The 25298-nt window shown below is 44.2% G+C and overlaps 1 protein-coding gene across 9 annotated transcripts in view; it reads left to right on the top strand.

Moving 5' to 3' along the window:
• Nucleotides 1-216: 216 nt before the first annotated feature.
• Nucleotides 217-25298, top strand: part of HEG1 (heart development protein with EGF like domains 1) — a 93755-nt gene continuing 68673 nt past the window's right edge. For 8 of the 9 annotated variants that reach the window (XM_073305161.1, XM_073305162.1, XM_073305163.1 and 5 more), the window contains exon 1: nt 217-785. In XM_073305161.1, coding sequence (XP_073161262.1) covers nt 482-785 — 304 coding nt within the window. In that variant the 5' untranslated portion in view covers nt 217-481. Of the gene's footprint in view, nt 786-1414; nt 1461-25298 lie in introns of those variants that run through there. The other variant, XM_073305164.1, reaches the window with a different exon arrangement.

Genomic DNA, 25298 nt, shown 5'->3' with positions numbered 1-25298 from the left:
GGCCTTTCTGTAGCACTTTTCATTTCTCAGGGCTTAGGGCGAAGCTGAGGTGCCCCTGCCCGCTCCCTCCCCGGTCTGCAAAGCCCCCGGCCCCTTCCCCGCGGGATGGGGCTGCGGAGGAGGGCTGGCCAGGGCACCAGCGGAGCCGGGCTTTGGCTGGTGATGTCAACCTCTAGGAGGAGCCTGTGCCTGTCCTTTTACTTTCAGGCTCCATGTAATTAGCATGAGGCTGTTAGTCACTTACTGGTGTTACCCTCGGGGGCTCGACCATGAAATCCCCCCATTCAGCCTCCCCATGGACCCGAGGAACTTTTAAGGCAGGGGCTGCTGCCGCTGCTTCCCCTTGATCTTCCTGCTTCCTTCCCCTCCCCCCGCCCCCCACTCTACCCCGGCTTCATTAATAATCATCAGCATCAGTGTTACTAGCCGGTGGGACCTGCGCCGGGCATGTGAAGCCCCCCCTCCCCCCCCCAGCTGCACCATGCGAGCAACGTGCACTTTGCTGCTGCGCCAACTTAGCCTCCTCCTGCTGTTGCGGGAGCCCGCTGCGGGATCGGGCCCCTTCGCCTCCTCCAGCGACCCCCCTGCTCGGACCCAGCTCAGCGGAGCCACCACGCCGGCCGCGGGGCCGCAGGGTTCTTCCAGCCGGGGCGTCTCGGCCGCGGCGGCGGCGGCGGCTGCTTCCCGGCTGCCTCCCTGGGAGAGGGAGAGCTCCGTGCCCTGGGCGCCGCCAGTGTCCGGCAGCACCTCGGAGCCGGCCGCGGGAGGACACACCAGCAGCCCGGGTGAGTGAGGCAGGGACGGGAGGGAGCAAGGCACAGGGGCTGCTGCTGCTCTGGGGAGGGCGTGGGGGGCGCTCTCCCGCTCAGGCACCCACCCAGCTCGCCCCTCTGTGCCCCTGAGCCCTGGCACCCTTCTGGCTTCGGCAAAGGCGCTGCCCTGCCTGGCGGGGGCTCCCCCTTTCCCAGCCCTTGCTCGCTGCCCGCGGGAGCGAGCGTGTGTGTTGGTTGTGGGGGGCTGATCAGATCGTCCCGCGTCCCAGCAAGGACAGGCAGGGCTGGGCAGCACCGAAGCCAGCTGCAGAGAGACCCGGGCCAAGTGTGTGGCTATTTTTGGAGCAAAAGCATTGCAACTCCCCACCCTCTGCAAAAATCCCCTCCACGCCGCTACGCTTCCAGGGAGGATGAGTTGGTTTGGGTTTTTAAAATAAGCATGTCCCTATTTTGTCGCCCGCTCCCACCCCGAAAATCCCTATTTGCAGCTTTCAAAAGTTGGCAAGTAGGTCGCATGTGTGTATGTGGGGGGGCCAATGCACCTCCTCGGCCACTTTGCAGCGCTCGCTGGGGTGCGGCGTGGGAGCGTATCCAGGGGGAATGGGCTCTGGTTTGTGTTATCCCAGAGGGTGGAGAGAGAGAGAGCCGCGAGGAGTTGTCCTAAGAAGTGGCGAACCAGCTGCTGGGGTAGATGGTTGGAATTATGTCATTGTCACTTGCTGGGGTGAGCCTGCCTGGGGGCTCCGGGCTGCGGTGGGAACGCTGCGAGCAGGCTGGGGGCTTGTCCCGAGTCTACTTCCTGGCGGATTTGGGTACACAGGCATGGGGAAGCTGTTTCTGGGTAATGGGGAAATCTCCAACACAAAGGGCTGCAAAGGAAAGTTCATGTAGGAGCTCCAGCAAGGGGGTGTGTGTGGGCAGCGCTGCAGAACAGCGGTCACCCTTCAGCTGGGTTTAGGTCTGACCCAAAGCCCCTTGAAGTTGATGGACAGACTCTCTTTGAATCGTGCCCTTGGAAAGCTAAGGAGTTTAGCCTCCGATTGCAAAGTCTGTGAGATAACATATACATGATAAAGGTACTGTTGGCTGAATCCCTTTCAACATACTGGAATTGTACCACAGCAAAGGTTAAGGCCCTGATCAGTGTAAGCATTTGTGTCATTCTGGTGACCTTAGTAGCTGATCACCTATGATACAAAAGGAGAGAGAGAAAATTTTGGACTATTTCTCCTCTTCAGGTTTTACATTTAATTTGCAATCCTCCTCAGGCTGTTTTTTGTGGCAACGTTTTATTAAAATGCAAAACAAGTGCTGTTGTAAAAAAGAAAATAAATGGTCTCCTGTTAGTTAATACATATGGAATTAAAATTTACATTCCTGGCTGTTCTGTAAAATCTCAGATGTAGTTTAGAGTTTCAAAAGTTTAAATGCTACATTGTTGGGAGAGAATAGAATATGAAAAGAAATACCACTGGGTTTAAAAGATGATTAAGTTAAACAGAGTATGATGCCTCTATACTTTTAAGTACAGACTACAGAAGCCTGTGACAAAATATCAAACTGAACTGTAAAGAAATATTATAAGCACAGATTCACTTGCTTTGGTAATTATAAATTATTGGGTCCCTTGAAATCACTTGAACATTGCACAGTTGTATACTAGTGTAGAAAAGGAGGGTTTGAGCAGATGAAGGCTTGTGCAAAGAATACAATAAAATTCATTCAGATTCCTTCATTTACATATTTCAGATTGTAAATTTCCACTATACTAACTGAATTAACTTTAAAAGATTCTACCTCCTGCTTTTTAAAAACAACGTGGAAATGAAAATGACAAGGCTAGCAGAACTTCAGTAGGAAGTGGATAAGCTCCAGGATGGTCCTTAGTTCAATAGCCGACTCTTAGAATGGCCGTTGGTTTCAGAGTAGCAGCCGTGTTAGTCTGTATTTGCAAAAAGAAAAGGAGTACTTGTGGCACCTTAGAGACTAACCAATTTGTTTGTTTGCATTCCAAAGGTGCATATTTTACCAGGTGTTACACAATGCTTCCAGGGCAGGAAATCAGCAGGTGCAGTGAGAATTCTTCTGTATACCACCCAGATGTTTTCTTCATTCAGATTTCCCCATATCCTGCTTCACATTGATTACTGGCCTATCAGATCCAGATGTAGGGGATTTTTTAGAACTGTAACAATTTCTTTCTTTCTTTGCTGCACTTCTGCTGTGAAGAATGGGAAGCTAGTCACAATGGACTGTAAAATCCTCTTCTTATTAGTCATCTGTCAGATATACACTATACACAGGTATCCACTGGTCAGTGCCTAGATTGGTGCTTTATAAATATCTTGGGTAGTCATTACACAGGCTGGCGCACAGGGCAAATTTTTTATAGGGAAAGTGGATATAATTTTAAACAGCATGACTTCCCTGTTTTCCAACTTGAACACGTAACTCTAAGGGTGATTAATAAGTTTGAAAAGATGGCACTGGATTTCTATGTACAGTGTAAAGAAATCTAGCATGTGATAAATATAGCTTCAGTGGTTTTAAAGCCAGAAGGGACCACCACTATGATTACTGACCTCGTGGTCACACTGGCCATAGAATTTCACCCAGTAATTTCTGCTGTGGAGAGAACTATTTAGTGTGCTATTTAGAGATGTACTTTATTTATAGAGCTACAATTTCAGAACATATGGTTAAAACTACTTTGAAAAACTATTTTGATTTTCTTAACATATCCAGAAGGTGCCTTTTATCAAATGTACACATATAAGAGAAAGTTTATAACTGGGTGGATCAAATAAAGCTCTATAAAGAACTATGTTCAATAATGCTTGCATAACAAGGGAGGAAGGCTAGCCCAGCAGATAGGGCACTGGCCTCCATTTAAGAGGCCTCAGTTCTATTGCATTTTCAGCCACAGAAGTCTCTATGTTTCCTTTGGATAGTCGTTTAACCTATTCTGTGCATCAATTCCCTATCTGTAAAATAGGGGCAATACTTCCCCACCGGACAGAGATAAAATCCATTAATGATCATCAGGTGCTCAGATTTAAATGATGAGGGTCATGTAAATTCCTAGATGGGTAGAAAAATATATAATTTAAGCTCAGATAGCAGTCCAGCATCTTTTCATGACTCTGACGACTCCTGAGTTGAGAGAGGAATGCATTTCAATCATTAAAGTTTGAAAAACTAAAACAATCTGCCCAAGAGCTCTAAAATAAATTTGGCTTATTGTGAGTGACTGCTCAGGCATTTCACTGAGAGCCATTCTCCACAGAATTTACCATGCTGTAGTAGACCATGAATTATGTCCATCTTAACCTAGGAGGAATTAGGAAGGCTGTGAGCATGGTGGCTTTTGGAAACCATGGTAAACTACATAATAAATTGCATTGTGTCCTGACAACTAGATGTTAGGTAAGGTTCTGTGCCTGTCAGTCAAGATAATGATTCTGTATTATAGCTGTAGGCTGATGTGGTCTACTGAATCATTTGGGGTTTGAGCTACAGACACTTGAAAAGTTAGCTTTTGTTTATCCTGCCTACCCTTCCACAAGCATTTCTTGTAAACTCATCACTCTGTCGCTACATGGAAACGAAGATTGCATCTTGGCAGCTTGTGGTCTGACTCTCTTTGAAGTCAGAATGAAAAAGGTTCTTTCTCAGCAGAGTTAGATAAGTAGATGGTATCAGCAGAGAGGAGCTCTGCAGTGAAACTGAATCTTACAAATTAATGCCTGTGAAAGTGAGCAGCTGACAGAGATGGTTCAAACTAGGCATAACAGAGGCAGGCCCTATCTAAGCTGCTCTCTACACCTCTGCCAGGGCACCTCAGTCTTGACTTTCAACTTCACCTCTATTCCCTTCAGTAGGCTGTTTGTGCCCAAACTGTGCAATCATTTTGTGATGTGAATACATTAGGACTAGGCCAAATCCTTTTTGCTTGTTGTGTAAAATAGAAACTGAATCCGGGTACAGATGTGTTCAGAAAAAGCAGTCGTGCTGAGAAACCGGACAAATGGTTTGAGCAATAGCTGGAATTATGGGACCACCTAATCTCTCTGCTATGCATTTTCTATTGGCAGTTGTTTTATCTTAATATCATAGCATGAGGGGGTGTGCCTGAAAGGAAGTGGCCAGCCTGTGGGTAGGGCATTGAACTGGGACTTGGGAGATTGGGGTTCAGTTCCTAACTGTGCCACAGACTTCTTTATGTCCACTGGCAAATCATTTTATTTCTCTGTTCCACTTCCTCACCTGTAAAATGGGGATAATAATACTTCCCTTTTCATATGTGTCTGTTGTGTCTACTTTGATTTGTAAAATCTTTAGGGCAGGGACTGCCACTTGCTCTTTGTATTTGTACAATGGGTCTTTGATCTGGGCTGTGGCCTCTAGGTGCTACCATAATACAAACGATGATGATAAAGGCTAGCACTGGGCCTCTACAAGTTTCCTATCTAGACAAGGGTCCTTAGTCAAGCAAATCTTTCCCCTTCTGTCTTTTCCCCTTTCTTCTCTGCTGTCCCTCTTATGTGGCCATGGTACGTGAGGCACTCGGATAGCATGGTGATGATGGGAGCCGTGCAAATGCCTAAATAAGTAGATTCCTCCTTTCCATGTCTGTGTTGTCTTTCCTTCCTTCCTTCCTCCGTCATCTTTTCCATGCCAGTTGTTGCCTTGCATTTCTTTAGTAATGCACATTATGAGCATTAGAAGTAACTGTGTAATATTGACTCTCCTCCGCTCCCATCTCTGAAGCGTTCTGGTAGAAGCGGCAAGTTTAGGAGGGTTGGGGAGGAGGAAGATGGGTTTGGGAGGGGGCTTATGTCCTCAAGCTGGCTTCAAATCTCCCTCCTACTCAATAGTTAGTATTGATCACATGATTCCCTCCAGTCCTTGAGCCCGATTCTCTGTTGCCTGCACCTTATCTAATCATTTACATCAGTGCAAAGTGGACATAAAACACTGCCGTTCTGATCGCACCCACTTTGCACTGGTGTAAATGACTGCTTAAGGTGCAGAGCAATGGTGCATCAAGCACCGTGTCTCTGAACTGTACCTGGAAGACCTGTGCACGAACATACTTTGTTGTCTTGCCCCCTTCCCTACTCATCCTTATGCAAAATGTAAATTAATTTATTTTTTGTGCTGCAGATTTGTAGTCCCTGAAGTTATATGGATTTAGCTTTGCTCCTTCAGGGGAACAAAAGAGAAGGGGAGAGAGAGCTACTCAGTTCCCAGATCCTTACAGGCATTAAGGGTCTGATGGAAAGTCCACTGAAGTTAATGGGTGTCTTTCCATTGACTTAAGTGGGTTTTGAATCAGGCACCATAAGCAGTAACCATTTATTTTAATGGCAGATTAATGAATGATGAAATGCAATCGTTTGTAATCCAGACTCACAGTGACTATGACATCTATATTAATATGGAATGAAACTGTCATATGCTGGGTTATTGCAATAAGCAGATCATGAATGTGAGATGAGATACTTTATTATAAGTGCTATTACAGAAGCTATTTCTGATGGTTTCAGTCTTGCATTGCAAACTATTAGAGCCATCACAGGTCTCACACAAGCCCAGCAGTCCAGCATGCTTCCTAAGATCATCCCAGCCACTCAGTAACCACTGCTTTAGTTTAAAACAGGTAATGTAATGAGCTGCAATTTTTCTTGTGGCTGGAAAAACAATAGGAAAGGTTTATTCTCACAGTGCATTAATTGATGCTGGATTAGGAGAAATGTCCAAGTGACATACTCCTGCCATTGTAACATGCCCTGGGTGAGTTCCTCTGTGAATGTGATTTACGTAAGTATCAAAAGAGTTAACAGTACTGATCAGATAAGGATGACTATGGTATTTTTGCCCATCATCCTCAGTGTCTGGAACAGTTTGTTTCTTTCCCCCATCCTCTGGGATCCATCGTTTAAATCTAGAACTTAAACCCCAGCTCTCCAATGCTGCTTAAGATCTCAGGCAGTTTGTACCCTGGCACTTGCTGGTACCATCCTCTACCTTCCTTGTCTATTGCACTCCTTGTTGTAACAACTGGACACCTCACAAAATTAATGGATCTTGATAACACCACTCCTGTTTAACCAGCGAGGCAGTGAGGCACAGAGTGATTAAGTCATTTGTGGAATTCTGTGGCTAAACTGGTCCTAAAACCCAAGTTTCATGAATCCTATAGCCTTAAGCAGAGTCAGGGCCTTAACTTTCTTGTCCTCAGATTTTCTTGTTGTAACACTTCCACTGTTGTCCCTGATGTGTATCGTGGGACAGTTACTTGAGTGGCATCTTGTAAAATTAAATTGTACTGTGAGAAGATGGGAGTTCACTTTATGTGTGATGGCACAGTCTGTGTCGAATTCAGGCCTAATCTCCCATAGAGTTCCCTTTGGGTGTGTGAGATCATAGGAGTCTTTGCTACAGAGCTTTTGTGCCTACCATAAATGAAGCAAGTGCAAGTTTCATCTTGAAACTGACTGGTAGAAACGGACTTGTTTTTCCTGAGGTGCAGCAGAAAATCGTTTTGCGTGAAATGACTTTTGTTTTAAGTGGTTTCAGCGTACAACTTGAAAAGGAGTTGTTCAGAGGTTGTGGTTCTGATGGGCAGAAGTCTTACATTTTCAGACTGCTTCTTCAGAACTGTGATATTTCAAGTCATTCTTGGAAAGAGATTTCTTTACATCACTGGAAAACAATGGTAGATAGAGCAGGTCAAGAATTTTTTGACGAACCGGTTTTTCCTCAGAAAATGCCAAATCTTCTAAATTGTGGGTTTTTTTGTTGTTGTTTTTTTGGTGAGACTATACAAGTTTCAGTGAAACATTCATCGGGAAAGGGTTTCCCAAGGCCTGGATGGATTTCTGCTTAAAACAATAGAGAGAGACTCTACCTAGAATAGCCAATAGCCCCAGGTTCAAGTCTCTGGAGACCCACATCCCAGATGAGTGCACTAACCACCAGGGTATTGGTTGTCCTGGGGTGGGTCTCTCTCTCTTCAGTTTTTTTCAGAAAAACTTTGAAAGGTCTTGGTGTTGTCCCAAAGCGGAATGGGAAAATTTTGGAAATCTCAAAAACCATTTCCTGCCCAGCTCTATTGGTGGCCCCTAGTTCTGACCCATTGTGAGTCACCATGTATTTGAAAGTATAAACAAAATGTCCAGTCAATTGTGTGTGAGCATTAGCTGTTTCCTTGGAAGGCTAAAGTTAGTTGGCAGATTCTACTGGTAAGCGGTAGGCTCTTCAGCCTGTGTGACGCAGGAAGTCAGATTGTAAAAGTCCCTTTTGGCCTTAAAGTCTGTGAATAAAACTTGAAGTCTTAATGGCATGAGAGACCTGAAAGTTGTGTTCAGGACCATTGATCATATGAGTATGTAAAGGCTGAAGAACTGAGGCTTTAACAGTACTTCACTTGACAATAATAATTTTATTTATTAAACGCTCACACTTGGGGGGGGCACTTTCATAATGTAGTAAAAACATGAGTGAAATATAATAAAAGCACCATTAAAAAACCCCAGACTGCTCTTTTAAACAAAAAAACCCACCTGTGCAGCAATAATGTGCCTGTACCCTGGAAAAGCTATTCCTGGGCTTTCTATTATTTTCCTTCTAAGAAGCTGCAAATTTTCCTGTTCTCCAACTTCTCTGAAATCCCAGCAAGAGCCCTGCTTAAAGGCCAGACTGCCAGAATTGCAAGCATTCTCGCCAAGTTAAGTATATAGATTTCAAAACTGAGGCTAAATAAAACAGCTTGTGGGGGTGTGTAAGCCAGAGTGTTGGATGGCAAAGCAGCCTCCATCCTGTCTGCCCCAGAGCATTTCAACTTTCTCCACTTTTCCTTTTCACAATTTTGACGTAAAAGTGGAACTTGCCAAATGAGCACTCACTCCGGGATTTTCAAAAAGGCACAGCGCTGACCTAACTCTGCTCCCAACGCACAGTGCTAAGTCCTTTTGAAAAGCCCAGGCTTGCTGTATTTTAATCTGAGTGGGCAGCAGAAAGTTCTAAAATGCTCAGGGATTTCTGTTTTGTTTTCTTAGAGTGAGGGTAATGATGTTACGTAGATTCATAGATTCCCAGGCCAGAAGGGCCCATTGTGGCCTCCTAGTCTGACCTCCCGTATAAGACAGGCTATAGAACTTCCCCAAAATAATTCTCGTGTTTTCTTGGGAGGGTGTGTGTGTTAAGGTGGCATTTTGGACGCTCACAAGGTCTTCCCCCGCTCCCATTTGAAGTAAGGTATCTTTCTACCTGCATACACACACACCCATTCCCCCTACCTACCGTAACATCCCCACTCACCCCCCCACACCCACCCCTACCTACCGTAGCACCTTGTTAATTCAAATCTTATTAATCCACTCACCCCATAGCCCACATTGAGTTTCTGTGAAAAGGCACGGGACTGGTTCCTGGCACCTGCTAAGGCTGCGTTGTACTCTCTGGCGGAGCAAAGAAGCCTTAAAGGCAACTTAACCAGAGGATTCTGATTTACCTGAGGATTCTGCAAACTGATGTCTTTATTCAGAACTAGTCACCAGATGAGAGTAATTCATAGCCTGCAAATTGTTTGCAAGCAGCTTGTTGTTGTAAGCATTTGATATCCCGAATGGGGGCTCTGTTATTTATATTTAATTTGACATGTAGGTCCTATGGTGTGTTTTCTCTTTCCTGATTGGCTGATTGACGAGATAGACTCCAATTTCTTGTGGGAATACTCACAATTACTAACCTCCTTGGTTAGGTGCTTTGAAATCTACTGAGGAAGAATGCTATGTAGGAGCTAGGTATTATTATTATTATTATTACATGTTCAAAATGCTCTCTTCATGGCCATCTTGCAATTGTCACTTCAAATGCGCTATTTCCATGAACGTTAGTAAACTCGTTGGCAAGAATGCTCATGGGGAGCAGATGTAAGAGGGGCACAAACCCAGTCTAAGTGAACGTATTGACAGTTCAAGTGCATATTTGTGGGAAATTGTTCTATAATAGCCAGCCAGGTTTCCCTCTCTTTGTGTAGATGTAATAGGTATGTGTACAGATGTATGTCTATATTTTAAGGCATCACAGGCCATACATATCGTAACATCCTGCTTCTGCTTCACGAGACACTGCTTTCTTATTGTACTTCGATTATGCAGAGAGTTTACATTTATCCTTTCAGGCTGAAATCATAATTCGAGTCAGAGGATGAGGAGACAACTTTCCCACCCAAAAGGGAAATGATGCTGAGTTGCTGAGTGGCCAGCCCAAGTAATAATATAATCTTAGAAAAATGCAGCTCCCTCGAGGAGAGGAAGCTTTGCAAACTTCAGTTTCTTCAAGCTGTGAACATAGCTGTTGCCTGCATTTCTGTAACATTGCTGTTAAACCAAATCTACTGAACTGCCAAGGAGATCACAAAATATTGGGGAGCAAAGAGAAAAACCGTGTAATGGTCTATCCCTAAGTAAAGTAAAAACTCTTTTAGGGCAGGTGCGTTGTTTGGTTTTTAATGCAGATTCCTAGGATATAAGGTCAAATGTCCCCGTCATTATTATCATTGACAATTAGGTTGTTTTACGTTTCTCCTTTTTGCACTGAGCTATGACTTCAGAGATTTTAAAGGCAGAGGGAGCCATTAAAACAATCATTTGTTTGACCTCTTGCACAACATGGGCTATAGATAATTTTCACTTCTGTCACGAGGGCTTTGAAGCCAGGCCTTTGGCATTGTAGTGAAGAGTCATACACCTAGGCCTCTGCATCAGCTGATTTATTAGTGCCTGTTTCCCTTTTATAGACGGTAACAAAGATGTTCCCTGTCTTGTTTCTTTCATTATATATTTTGGTTTGTTTTAATTTTCTCAGTAGTTTTAACAACTTTGTTTCCATAACCTTGCTTACATCATTAGTGATCCAAGCTACTTTATTGTATAATGTATGAATTGTTCCAAGTACCATCTTTCCTGCTGTCTGTAACCATGAACGTTTCATAAAACATAACAACATTTGTTACATAGATACCCTGCATTCCTTATAGTCATCAGTGTTGGGTGAGCATTTAGGACCCTCTCTATCAGCAATTCTGTCTCATTCAAGATGGGCTAAATCATATCGGCTCAGATTTATGGGATGCCTTTCAACGTAAGGGATCCCAAACAGCCTGAGTCTTCACTTACCCGGCCACTGACATGCAGCCACTTCTGGGGTGGAGAGTGGCAGCCACTCTGTATTTGCCACATGCCAGAAGAGTTGTTTGAGGAGAAAGTTAAAGGCATTTCTCCAGCTGAAATCAGAAGAGGGATTCAGCTCTACAGAATACCGTTAGCCACAGCACGTTTGTAAGGATACTGGCGTTCACAGACTTACTGTTGTGGGAAATCTTTTAAAGGCTCAGGGCTGGATCGTAAGCTGGTGGACTATGTTAGAGCTCCATTGTCTTCAGTTGAGCTATGACAATTCACACAAGGTCAGATCTGCCCCAGGATCTCAGTGCTATGCAAAAGATACCTTCTGTAGTAGCACAGGCCCATGCTACCCTAGCCCCATATTGGGCATTGGTACTGCCTTGGAGGGAAGGGCAGCACCTACTAACATGACTTTCTGGTGTATCTGAATGATTTTTTGGAGATCTCCAAAAACATTGACCAGGTCGGACCCTGCTTAGATTGTGAGATCTGATAAGCTCACAGGTCAAGGTAAGATGGCTGCCAAAACCACATGAAATTATGCTTAAATGAGGCAAACAGCATTGTCATATTAAAGTCATTTCCAACGGCTAAGTTGTAAACGCACATGCATGAAAGGCACATCAGCAAACCATCAAACTGCACGTTACCTGCTTTGCTCATGAATTCGAATGGATGACCTTGATCGTGAGGCATAATGCGGCTCTTGTAATTTATCACTTATCTTGTATTTTGGAACTGGGCATAATTGCATCCATGTCTACAAGGACAAAGAGAAGTGTTTCAGCAGCTGTAATTCACAAAGACCTCTTCAAAAGGCTTCTTACCCTTGGCACAAGTTTTAAAAGACCTTATAAAAATGCCCCTGAATAGCTTCAGGCATCTGAACATTCATCATTTGATTCGGATTCGGTTACAGGGCTAAACACTAAATTTCAATTCTCTTTAGGATATTATCGGCTCGTTTATCAAATGCAGGCTGGTGGTCTAGTATTAGACTGGCAGACGACCCAGGAAATAAAGGCTCTTTGAAAATCAGTTTCCTAGAGTGGTAACATGATCAGAGCTCAGAATAATCATGAAGACAGTCATATGTGGGGGACACAGAAAAAGCAAATGTGGACACATGAAGGGATCAATATAAAGGAGGAAAATTCTGTACTGGAATGAAAGAACTGGAATGGCTATAATTGCATGCCTGTTGACTTGTATTGAGATACATTTCATAAAATACAGTCTGCCAGAATGTCCTATTTTTTAATATAAAAGATCTTTGGAATTCAGCCCCGAGGATTAGTAATGCGGCCAGTGTTCATATCTCCACAAGAAACCACAATGGATGAAGTCAGGTCACATGCTGGATTAAAGCCTGAACTTGTTTGTCACTTGATTCCGAGAGAATACCAGAGCAATCACTTTGAGCTGGGGCTTGTCTGTGCACTGTGGGTGGATGTCCAGGGCTGTGGCTTGAACAGATTTCAAGCAGATACTGGGCCTGATTCTCCATTGTTCCTGATGCAGCCATTCAGACCTATGCAAAGTGGGTGTAAACCCTGCCAAAGATCTCTCCATCTTTCTTATCTGACTCTCTCTCTGTGTCCACCTTGACTGACACTAATGAGATTTACAGCGCTGTCCTGCCATTCTCCATTGTCCTAGGCTTGTCTGCATTGGCGGCATGATGCAGATGTGAAGCTGAACTCTAAGGGAAAGGCTGGGAACCATAGTTCATAAGGGAGAATCTCTTCTGGATATCCTCTTCGCTGCAGAATTAGTCCCTAGGGAGAAATGATCAGAGAGCCTGGAGAAGGCACACAGTTTTGAGCCTCCCTGAGGCATTTAAAAAAGCCAGTGAAAACTGTAGACACAAATACCTATCCCCTGTCCCCATCCCTAATGCTCACAAAGGAGCTGTGTGTAATTATCTGTGTATGTATTTGTGTACATGCTAATCACACAGATGGCCTAGCATTAGCTGCACATTGAAAGCTGCTCATTACATCAAGCGATTATTAGTCAGAGTTTCTTCCCATGCCTGGTAGGAGGAGAGAGGAACTAACTCAACCTTTGGAAGGGATACACCCTCCAGTGTCCCCCTCAGCACTGCCATCACTACTTCCTGCGGCAGATGGTTATAGCTTCATCTAGGAAGTGCAGTTTAGATCATCATCCTTTTCCAGGAGCAGGGGGATGGGGGCCTTATCTGTCCTAGGGATTAATTTCTCCTTAAGCGGCTTATCTACTCATTTGCATTTTTCTCCGATCTCCTCCCAAATCCCATCTTCTGTTGCTGGGAAGTTGGATAGCTCAGCTGTGGGAGGGTCAGTGAGACATCGCTGGTGCTATAATAGCATACCAGTCATGAATAGTTCGTTTCCTAGGCAGGGCTTGTGGGGTAAGGCTTAGCTAGTTGCTATCAGTCCCACTCTGAGGGCGATTGGTTTCCAGTAGCCCCATGGCTGGCCAGTGAGCAGGAGTCCTAGAGGGCTGAATATCATAGCCCACCACTGAAATGTAGCCGCCGCTGGGCTGAAATATGGCAAAATATCTTAAAACATAAGCGCACCGCACTGCAGGACAGTGAGTGATGGTTGAGTACTAAGTCAGAGCAGGGCAACATTTTCTTGGCCAAAAACATTATTTTATTTATTTTTATTTTATTTTTGTATTGTTTCAAAAAATGTTAAAACCCAGCATGCAGCCTGACCGAAGCATTTCGTCTCGGTTGAACAGGTGTAGTAGCTCTGGCAGTATCACCCGCTGCAGTTTTGACCAAGAGGGGTAATGTTAGGGCTGACAGCTGTGATGCAGCACCCAGGATGCTGTCCTGGGGAGAGATACCACTAATGAGAGGGCAGCTTGAGCTGGGACGGGGCTCAGAATCTGCCTGATGGAGGCAGTTAGAAGGCGATTAGAGAAGAAGGAGGTGAAAGAGGCAGCGCTGGGGTGAAAGGGAGATTTGCTAGGGAGAGGTGGGTGGACTTCGAAGGGCAGTGTGCAAGGAGCCAGCCATGAGGGACATAGACCGTATGACCCGTGAGGCTGACCAATGGGACACCGACAAAGGGAATAAGTTTAGGCACCTGTGGAACTGGTGTGGCCCTCCAGGTGAGGAGCTGTCACTTATGGGTGGACCTGCTGGAAAGAGTGTGGTCACTGTAGCGTTGACGCAAAGGAGCTTTGCAAGCGAGAGAGAGACAAAGGCAGGACAGCTGGGGTGAAAAGTGGGCTTTGCAGCCAGGGAGAGGAAGGCGTTGATTCCCTTGTGGGGTGACACAACCTCTCGTTGAAAAACTTCAGTTATTGTGATGAGAATTTACAGTATATTATTTTCCTAAGCAAGTGTTTGATGTCACTTTCTATTATTTATATTATGTTATCATTCCTGCCAAATGCCTGGGTTTTTCCTTTTTAAAGTTCAACATTTGCTCAGCTCTATACTAAGCCCAACTCAAAGACTGGGTAGATTTTCAGAAGCAGAATGTGGTTATCCCATTTGGAATCTGGCCTGAACCCTGGCTTTGAAACTCTTCCTCTTTTGAAAAGTGTTGCAGTAACTTTGACCACAATGACCATTGACCTGAGTTTTCCCTCTCATCCATAAGGCAGCACAGGGCTGCAGATTCATGAAAATAAGAGAATGAGCTGGGTATAGTGTGGGACAGGCAGTATGCAAGCATCCATTACACAATTCAGCTCCCTATTTTAGCATTGCTGCAACTCTAAGCCAGTTCCCCCAAGCCAAGCCAGCAATTTCTGTCCAATAGTGGCATGTTTGTGTTGTTATGGACAAAAATTGTAGTGTTGCGGCCTCCAACCTGACAGACACTTTCTCACTCTGACCTGAATTCCCACTTCTGTGCATAGAACAGGAAGTGATGAAACCAGTTCAAGCGGAAGCAGAGTTTTGAATGTTCTAGTTTAATTTCTATTACACACCCTACAAACAATGTGGATGCTATGTAGAATCAGAATCATACTGGCTGTTCTCATGGGATATAGTACGTTTTTTGCGGAGCCAAGATGGGATTTTGAACATTCTAAAAAGTTGAAAATTTGGAAATGGTTTAGAAAAGAGAGAGAAGAATGATTCAAGGTCAGGAAAACCTGCCTTAAAGTCAGAGATGTAAGAAGTTCAATCAATGTAGCTTATCTAAGAGAAATTAAAGAGGTGATTTGATCACAGTCTACAAGTAACCACCCTGGGGAATAGGCTTCTGATGGTATATTGCTCTTTAATCTGGCAGAAAAATGCATAAGAGCTAATGATAGAAGATGAAGCTAGAAAAATTGACTAAAAGTAAAGTGCACATTTTTAACTCTGAGAGTATTAAGCATTGGAAAAACTTACCCAGGGAGGTGGTGGATTCTCCCTCGCTTGAAGTATTTAAATCAAGGCTGGGTGTCTTTCTAAAAGATCTGTGATAGCTCAAACAGAAGTCATGGGCTTGACCCAGAAATTATTGGGTGAGGTTCTTTGGCCTGTATTACACAGGAAGTCACATTAGATGGTCATAATGGTCCCTTCCGGCCTTAATAACTATTAATTTTCTTTACAGTTAATAAATATGCATAAGAGTATGTGGTGTGTGTCATAATATGTAGTAAGATTTGTTTTTCTTGGCTGCTGTGTGTATCACTTTGCAGATCTAACAGAGAACAGCCATATGAGCAAAGTCATCTGATTCTAGACATGGGGACTATATCCCTTTTTAGTGACTCTAAGAAAAGACAAAGCTGTATTTATGTGTTGGAACCTGAAAATGAAATTCCTCTTCTGAGGAACTTACATTCTAAATGAGACTTTACACAACAAGGGTTTGATGATAAACACTAGGAGAACAAGGGTTGCAACACTGAAAGATATAATGAGGTAAAATAATTTTTGTTTGACTTTGGATTTAAAAAAGATACCTTGGAAGTTCGTAGACACAGTTCATAATGAAGACCTGGGTAAAGGTTGGTACTGGAAGATCCTGACTGCTGCCTTGATCCGGCAAAGCACTTAAGAACATGAGTAATTCCATTGGGGTTATTCACATGCTTAAAGCTGAGCACGTGATTAAGTGCTTTGCCGTGGCCATGGTCTGCAAATGGGAGGCATTTAAAGGAGGGGAGTGAGATTCCATGGCACATGGGGTCAGCAAGGAGATTCCAGGCACAGTGGTGATGCATGGAAGAAGTCACTGAACAGCTTTGTTGTAGAAGGAGACCTGGCAGAGCACAGATCTGCTTGAGTCCAATAGTTTCATTTGCAGTAAACTCATTCCTGTCCTCCAGCCAAACTGAATTGTGGCTTTTGTGGGGATGAATGCTGCAGATGTTAGAACCCACAGGATCTTTAGTACGCTGTAATCCACCTCCCCTATCCTGAGTCTTTGCGTTCAATTGAAACAAGGCTTTGTTATGCTTTGATTAGCAGTGGAAAAGCCGTTCTAGTACTTAGGCTTTTCATGCACCAGATGGCAGGATGGCTCATTAGGGGGAAGCAAATGATAGGGTGTTCAGATCAAGTACAGTTCAAACCAAAGCACTGCACCGTTCCCAGACCATGTATTGGAAGGATGTGACTGGACAGAAGTCAGACTAGTGGCATTGCTGCAGTCCTGCATCCCAGAGAGCGCTGAGATGTGCAATGGGAACTCAGCTACTGTCTGGAAGCAATGTGGAGAGATGCAGAGAGGAATCAGTTGAGGTGTCTTTTGCTGGAGATGCATTATTAGCTCCCAGCAAACTGCTCAATCAGTGGGATAATGCTTTCTGTGTTGCTGCATGCGAAGTGATAAACACTTTTATGAGGCTGATTAACAGCCAACGCAAATCAGCAGTGTCTGATCACCAAAGAAGCTTTTTACTGCAGACCTGCTTCATGTTAATGTGATCCCTGTTACACAATGGGATTAAAAAGCAATGAGACAACGGTAAATACGTGTTTAAAAATTCACTCCAAAGGGAACATTTGCAAGTGCTGGGCTGCCCTTTTTCAGGTTTCGAAGACGAATCAGCTTGGGAGTGGGCCAGAATAAGGTGCTGGGTAGGAATGGGTTTAAAGAGCGAAGAACTGTTGGAGGGCAGGTCTTGAAGTGGAATAACATTTTTGAGGAAGGAGTGATGGGATGAGAGGCACACAGGGCCCGATCCTGTACTCCTAACATAAACAAAAGTCCCATGGGTGTTTTATCTGCTCAAGGAGTACAACGTCGAGTTAAGAAGAGAAAAGATGGTTTTGTGGTTGGACGTCAGGGGCTTGAAGTTGTGCTCTTAGTTCTGCCAGTGACTTCCTGGGTGACCTTGTGCAGACCATGTTCCGGAGTTCTAATTCTGGCTCTGCACTTACTTCCCCTGTGGCTTTGGTCAAGTCACTTGACCTCTTTGTACCTTCTTTTTTGTAAAAATGGGGAAAACAGTGCTTTCCTACCGGGTGGATGGGGTGGGGTGGGAGGGAAGTATGTGGTAAATCATTCATGTTTGTAAAGCACTGTGAGATCCTGGGATGGAAGGTCTTTCAGAAATGTCAAGTATTAATTATTTGAAGGGCTTGGGTTGTTTTTGCAGACGAAATATGGCTGAATATTTTTAACACAAGTCTTGTCAACACAAAAAGTTATGCCACTTCAACTCTACTGGTATAGTAAAAGCTGGAGATGCTGTTAGCCCAGTAAAAAAGTGCTTAACCAGGTATAGTTTATTCTCCCATATGGTAAAAAAATCACACCCCTAACTGAAATAATTATACTGGTACAAAATCTGTATGTGGACCAGGCCTCAAGCAGCAAAGTTTTGGGGTTCTCATTCAAGGTATGCTTTAGTCAAACACAAGTTATTGGGCTCAAAGCAGGGGAACCTAGGTGAAGTTCAGTGACCTGTGATATAGGGGAGGTCAGATGTGATGGTCTAATGCTCCCTTCTGGCCTTAGGGTTCACTATCGTAGATTTCAGAGTAGCAGCCATGTTAATCTGTATTCGCAAAAAGACAAGGAGTACTTGTGGCACCTTAGAGACTAACCAATTTATTTGAGCATAAGGTTTCGTGAGCTACAGCTCACTTCAACGGATGCATACTGTCCTAGAGTTTCAGTTTGAAACTTTTGAGCTCCACACACCTTTTCCTATTTAAGAGCCTGAATCTGTGAGTTGCAGATCACTCAACGCCTCCTGGGGTCGGTTCTGGTGTTGTTACTGAAATCTGTTCCTATTGAAGGAGAGTTTTCCTGTGCCTTTCCATTTAAATAAGTGCAAACGGCTGCTGCAAACTGTCTAATGGAGCAACAAGCTGTGTGATACTCTGTTTAACATTCAAAGAGTAATTAATCTTTATGTACGAGCAGCAGGCTAGCTGCCTCGGAAATATTGTTCCATCAAGCCCCGTGTAAGTTTTCTAATGATTAGAAACTTTCCAGACCCACTGGGGTTTTTTTTCTCTTTCCTTACACTTACTGGAGCACTGCAGAAAAGTCTGTGCTATAAATTAACTTGTATGCTTCTAAAAGTCAGCAGTGACATTGTCCTGATGTTTTAGGGCTTAGTTCACTCCATTCAACCTGTACTGTACACACCCAGGGATCTGCTATGGGCTTTACTCTTTTTTTCTCTCTCTCTCTTTTGCAGCCAGGATGTTTTTTCTTGCTTTTTTATTGTTCCAATGACCTAGCAGCTCCACTTTGGTGGAGTCTTGCCAGTCAACTTCCTCTCCCAGCCGTCTGACAGACTCCAGCAGCACTGCCCTCAGAAGGGAGCAAAAATTAAAATGACAGCAAAATACATCTCTAAAGGGCTTTTCTCTTTCCTCAGCTGCTTAGGGCCTGAAGCATTGATGCTGCCTTCCAGCTAATGAAAATGTCCAGGGAACTTTAAAAAATGTGTGTGAGGGGGAGGAATTGGGTGGTCGACTTCTTTGTTGTGCTTCATTATAAAAGAAAGGCCTGAAAGATTTTTGAAAATAAATTGAAATCTTGCTAGTATTTACCATTAGAAATTGAGGTCTTTTACATGCTGTGGGTGGCTGGGGAATTATTAGGATCACATAGCAGAAAGTGAAACCTGATTAACTGAGAAGGGAAGGGAATTTTTGTTGTTGTTATTCACAGTTTTTAAAAGATTTTTTTCTGTTTCTTTTTATTAACACTTATTTAACTAAACCATTGAGAGAGAAGCTCCATGTCAGTAAGGAATTGGCACCCCTGTGCCTTCAGTGAAGGGCCGAGAAAAGTCCCCAATAAACATCTCTGATTCCTCCAAGAAGTTCTCCAACAACAACAGTAGGGAGACTTGGCATTCCTGAGATTTCTAAGGTGAAAAACCAGACAACAAAACTCCTTTAGGCTTTTTTTCAATCTATCACAGGCAAATATAAAGGACCAACCTCCTCCCGCCCCTTTCTCCCCCCTCTTTTTCAAGTTTTTCCTCACCTCTCCTGCCATCTTATATCCTACCCTTACATTTTAAGGACTCACCAAAAGGGACAAGCTGTGAGCCTCAGTGATTCAATCACAGACTCCTATAGCCTTTTGTTTCCCCACGTAAAGCTTGATTGCCGGATGGCGATTGCTACAGAGAAAAGATTCCCTTGTGGTTTTTGTTTTAGCGTGTTCTGTGTTTCTGAGCAGAGGCAATGAGAGCCGTGCTTGAGTGACTGGCATAGATGCCTCATGCTGTGTGGCTCCACTGCCTATCTGACTAGTGTGTTTTCAATTTCCTAATATCCGTGAGAGGGAAAAATGGAAGGTGTTCTCAGTCCATTTGTTATTGTAGAGCTAGGGTAAGTGCTTACTATTGTTATTATTGATTGGTATTGTGGTAGCACCTAGGAGCTCAAGTCATAGCCCAGGAGTCCATTGTGGTAGGCGCTGTAGGTGGGCATTGCTGGGCTGGTTGTCCTAGTATTAGTCTTGGACAGTTATAATTATCTTCTTTGGAGGAACCTATGCAAGATATGGGCCAAATTTCCCACTTAAGAGACTGGGAACTGCTTGAGGTTCCACCTGGTTGGTCTTTTTAGAAGTGGGAAAAGTTTCACTGCCCTCGAGGCCAGGGAAAGGTTCAGCCTCCAAACCCCATGCATCCCCAAGATTCTTCGGAGGTCTGGGCCATCCATGAAGAGGACATGCGTCTCTATAACACTTCCAAGCTCCAGCATGTGCCAGTGACGTCCATATGCAGTGGTGCTGCTGGTCATAGTGGGGCTCGCAGTGTTTATGCTGAGCCAGCTAGCGTGAGCTCACACAGGGGTGGCCCTGCAAGGTTAAGTTGAGGGATCTACACCATAAAGAGCGGTTGTACCCTCCTACCCCTTCCAAGGGAGACTTCTGTGAGCGAAGACAGAGGGGGAGTGTGCTGCAGAGCCAGCACTGGGCAACAGTCTGGATTTGCTGTTTTGTTGTCTCCTCTGCTTGTGAAGGCAGAGAGGGGTGGGTGGGTGAAATGGGTGCAATGGGAGAACGTAAAGTCTGTTGTCAGTGCATCTGTTCCTTGTCCCATAACTCGCTGGAGACACACAGTAGCTCTCTGGGGGATAGAATGTGTAGAGAGGCTTAGTGCAAATGCTGAACAGAAACAAAACCATGTTGGGGATACTGGACACTGAGTGATACTTAATGTGTTTCCCTGAAGATGCTGAATTTTAAAAAATAGCTGTGCATGGATGGAAAAATGGTGGCCTGCTAGAACCTGGGTTTGCTGGCCTCCAGGACCCAGTGCAAGCCCCAGCTGTTTTCTCATGCAGTTGCTTGAGATTGGATGGGATACCAGGGATGTTCTCAGGAAGAGGGAGTCTGGAGATGATGTTTTTTGATGCTGCCCTTCATTGTGGCATTGTTACTGCCACTCATGGTTGAGAGAGACTGCGGGACTTGCCTATTGATTCTGGCTAGTGTTAGCAGGATATTTCCTAGAGATTATGTTCTTCAGTCCCTTGCCCATTTATAAATATCAATAGAAATAATGAAGAGGTGAAATATATGTTGCAACCCCCCCTTTAAACTCTTCTGGTGGCTAGTGCACCACACAAAGGCCCCTTTTGAAGGAATAATATCAACATGTTTATACTGAACTGACCAGTTTAAAGCATGAAAAGGGTTTTTTTTTATGCTTCAGATTTTTTCTCAGTGCTGTTTCAGGGTAAGGACAAGGAAGGAAACTGAAAATCCCACAGAGCCCTGGACAGTCCAGATTTAGGGCTGTAGCTTTTGTTCATACAAACTCACTTGGCTCCCAAATGGCCTCCACCCATAATCATTACATCCGCAGCAGTGTTTCAAAACATGACACAGAGCCATTTTCCTGGTGGCTGATAAAGACACAAGCAGAAGTATGTGCCACCTAGTGAGACTGGACAGATTCAGCAAGTCGATGGCTTGCTCTGGTCTTTATTGATCCTTCATGGCCTAATCTGAGTCCTAAAGTTTTCCTGCAGCTGGCAAGGAGCTTTCTGTGTTTAGATTTTTTTTCCCTCTGTCTCTCAGTCTGATGCTGAGATTATGTAGTTGAACAGATGGGAGCTTTACAATTACAGCTTCTCTTTCTTATGAGAGATCTACTTAAGTATGCTTCGTCCCAGAAAGGCACAAAACATCACCTTATTCTTCTCATACAATAACTTAACACAGCTGCACCGTACAATGAGCCTGTCCTTCCACTGCTAAATGTTACCTTCTCTTCTCAAATGAGCTGTGAAGGGAAGATTAACAATCAGGCATGTGGGGGGAAGTGACTGCTGTACATGATGGAAACTGAGTTAAGGGTGGTTGTTTCCTAGAATTGGGTGACTAGGATATTATCTTTTATCAATTTTTGCTGATTAATGATTAACTCCAATTTAATTTTGCTCCCTGGTTAGAGGGGATCATTTCTTCACTTCTGGAGGTTAAATTAGGAAATCCCTTCTAGAGAAGAATGGAGAGTACTTCTCAGTTCAGTGAACATGACATAAATGGATAGATCAATTCATGTTGCATGGTTTGTACAGGTGTTAGCCCTGGCACTGTAGTCAAATTTCAGCTCAGGTGATCCCATTCTTGGCTTTTAACCCCCCTGCAATTTTAAAGCTATACAATATTCTTCTTCTATTATTAATATTCTTCTAAAATGTATGTCATGTCGCAGTTTAACAGCAGCGGTGTTCCACCCCAAGCTGCCTGCATTTCAGTGAAGGGACCCCCGTTTTAGGGTCTGCTTCTTTTGAAATCAGTTTGGGATTTGCTGTTGACGTCCCTGGGAGCAGGGCTGGGCTGTTCACTTGTCAGCCTCTATAAACTAAACAAGGATAAGCCTGTGTAGTACTTGGCTGGGTGACCTCCAGGAATAATCCTTGGGTGCTCAAGGGACTGCTGTTGGTGATTAAGTGTCTGTCTGACTCAGTATTGTACTAATGTCTTAGGGGGTGAGGTGCTGTCTTTCAGTTCAGATATAAAACCAAGTTGCTGATGGAAGATCCCATGCAAGGGTAGAGGTGTGGTCCCTCAACATCCTGGCCAAGTTCCAGTGTGGATAGTTACATTTGGCCTACCTAAATTCCCCCTGTAGTTCAGATTGGATATTGCCTTCTTCATTTCCTGTCCTAAAACTGTTCTGTAGTGTTCTGCATCAGAGGGGATTGCATTTCACTGGTGAGCCAAGCAGCTACTTGTGGGAAGCAGCCTGGCACAGGGGAGCAGGTGCAGGGCTGGGACTTGGGAGACCTGCGTTCTAGTTTTGGTTCTGCCATGGATCTGCTGGGTGACCTTAGGCAAGTCACTTGCCCCTCCCTGTGTCTCTCTCAGGCTTGGCCAGCTGGCTTGTAAAAGTTGTGCCAATTGCACATGCTATGTGGGTCTGCTCTGCCCACCCCAGCTCATGAGGTATGGCAAAGGCAAAGCCAAGCAAATTACCTGCCATGATAGAGAGAGTCTGAATAAAAAAGATTAGTCCACCTCTGTCAATACTGGGGGTGAATAATAGTAAAGAAGCAGAGAAGTTAAACTGTGCTGAAGTTAGAGATGATGCACAGGCAAAATTTTCATCCTTGCCCGCCTCCAGCCCACCACAGGGAGCGTCTGCCATGCTGTCCAGAGTGCAGTATGGTAGGCCTGATGCAACAGGAGGTGGAAATCTCTACTCCCCGTTCAAGGCCTTTAGGTCACAACTGTGCCCACCATTAGTAACCATGTGCTTTGTGACAATCGGCTTGAATGATGTCCATTGATATAGTTGGTGTTGGTCCTGCTCTGAGCAGGGGATTGGACTAGATGACCTCCTGAGGTCTCTTCCAACCCTATGATTTTATGAAAACATTGTGATTAGCTTTTAGCTTAACAACCAGTTCCAGAGTGGCACAGTTTACATGTGATATGAGCCCCAAGGATGAAGGGAACTTTGGGTATGTAAGCAGGGAGAGACCGGGACTGTGATGGGCCTCACTGGCGCAGGAGAGGGAATAAAGTCCAGCTATGTTATACAGAAATACTTTTAACGTGTCTGCATGTGTTTGAAGACTTTCATAAGCTGGTTACAGGGCAAGGCTGAAAACAGCAGACACTAGGGCTGAAAAATCTGCTGGAACTTGATCTGTTTATACTGGACCGGTTATAACTGCGCTGTGAATAAGTAGCATACTTTTTGTGCTTACAAAGAAAAAGTAGCACTTAAGATTAGATATGTCTGGTAAGCATCATTGCTAGTCCTATAGTTCCAACTGGAAACAAAAATACTGATGCTGCAGGGGTTGCGACAATTTCACGTGACCATTAAAATTTTTGTCTTGACAGCTGTGGCAGCGTAGAAGGAGTTTATTTTTTAAATCAAAGGGAACAGCTTAGCATGTGACAAAATCTTAAGTGACAAAACTGTACCTGATCTATGGGACTGCTTATAGTCTAAATCTTCAGTGGATCTGAAGAGACCAGATGGTCCTGTGTTTATTTTATTTTGCAAGATGTTTGGGTCTGGGTCATTCCGCACAAGTGGAGGGTCATGTTTGAAGACCAGTTTCTGCAAGGGAGTCAACAACAATCTGATGGTAATTGTCTCACATCTCTGATTGACTTGATGGCTGTGTAATGAGCCCAGATCATATATTCCTTGCTAGGGACTCAGCAGTCATTGCAGATTTTTGTCATGTTTGATTCTTTCATTCTGTCTTGGGTGTCCTTATTGCAAAATGTGGGCCAGATTTTCAAACGTAACTGAGTAAACTGTGCCCTCAAAACCAGGTAACTGAGCCTGCATTGGCATGCTTTCTTCCTCCTTCGCTCATGCAGCTGCACATACTTTGTGGGCAAAATTGCAAGTGCGATTCTGCTCTGAAAATGGCACCTTCTTACTCAGTGGAGCTGCTCCCTGGCTGTATTCAGAGTTAGATCTACTGACTTGAGTGACTAAGACAAGTTTTTTTACTCCCTTTTTATTCCTGTTTGCCCTGCAGAGCCAAACTAGTGTAAGGAAAGCAAACTGAATTATATCCCGGGAGAATGAATTGGATTCTGTTCTGACTTGCACACCATCAACTGAGCTGTGAAGTTCCAAGAATAGTATTGGATTCTGCCCTCCTTGAAGGTGGTGGCATTGCACAGGTGTTAGTGAGGGCATAATTTGAAGACAGTGGAGCTTCACAGGCGTAGCAGGCCATTTATCACTGCTGATGTTGCAAACAGGAAAGAACCCAGATCCCAGGGTAAGTTTGCTGGGCAAGCAGCTAGAAAAAACACATCCGTCTTTTTACTTTTAAACTGATGACATTTGATCAGGAGTCACTGAGAGACCATAAGTATGGACCCAGGCTGTCCTTTTTTACAGAATTAATTTTAACAGCAGAGTTGCACTCTAGGCACCTGAATTTGGCCTGAATTATATTATTGCTCTGTGCAATCTGCCTGAATGTATCACCGTATATACGTTAGCGTGCCCTTCTGATGGTTCAGTGACAATTTACTCAATAGTCTGGGAAGGTAAATCTTGCTCTATCAGTATTTAGCCCCAAAAGGATTTTTCAGTTTCTGTTACTTTACATTTATTGTATAGAGCAAAAATGGATGCGAGAGCTCATCTCAGTGTTTCACCAGCAGGGTGATCTGCTATTTCACATCTGAAAGCTTTTAGGGACAGATGGATGCAGAGAAGAATTTGGTGCCCCTTCGACAAACACACCCACGTTTTTGAGCCTCAGCCCCGCTACACAAGGACAGTCTGGGTATTGACTTGCAAATAAAATGCCAAGCCCGACCCCCTCTGCTTCAGAATCCCTGTATCCAAAAGGGCCGCAGCAACAAGCAGCTTGTTAAAGGGGAGTAGGCTTGACTTGTTGTGACTGTGCTGGATACAAGAATTCTGTCTGGATATTGGCTTGAAGAATGGAACT

This window comes from Lepidochelys kempii, chromosome 11, assembly GCF_965140265.1.
Source record: "Lepidochelys kempii isolate rLepKem1 chromosome 11, rLepKem1.hap2, whole genome shotgun sequence".
Classification (NCBI taxonomy): domain Eukaryota; kingdom Metazoa; phylum Chordata; order Testudines; family Cheloniidae; genus Lepidochelys; species Lepidochelys kempii.
Note: the sequence above shows the minus strand (reverse complement) of the source record. Positions and strands in the feature narration are given on the sequence as shown.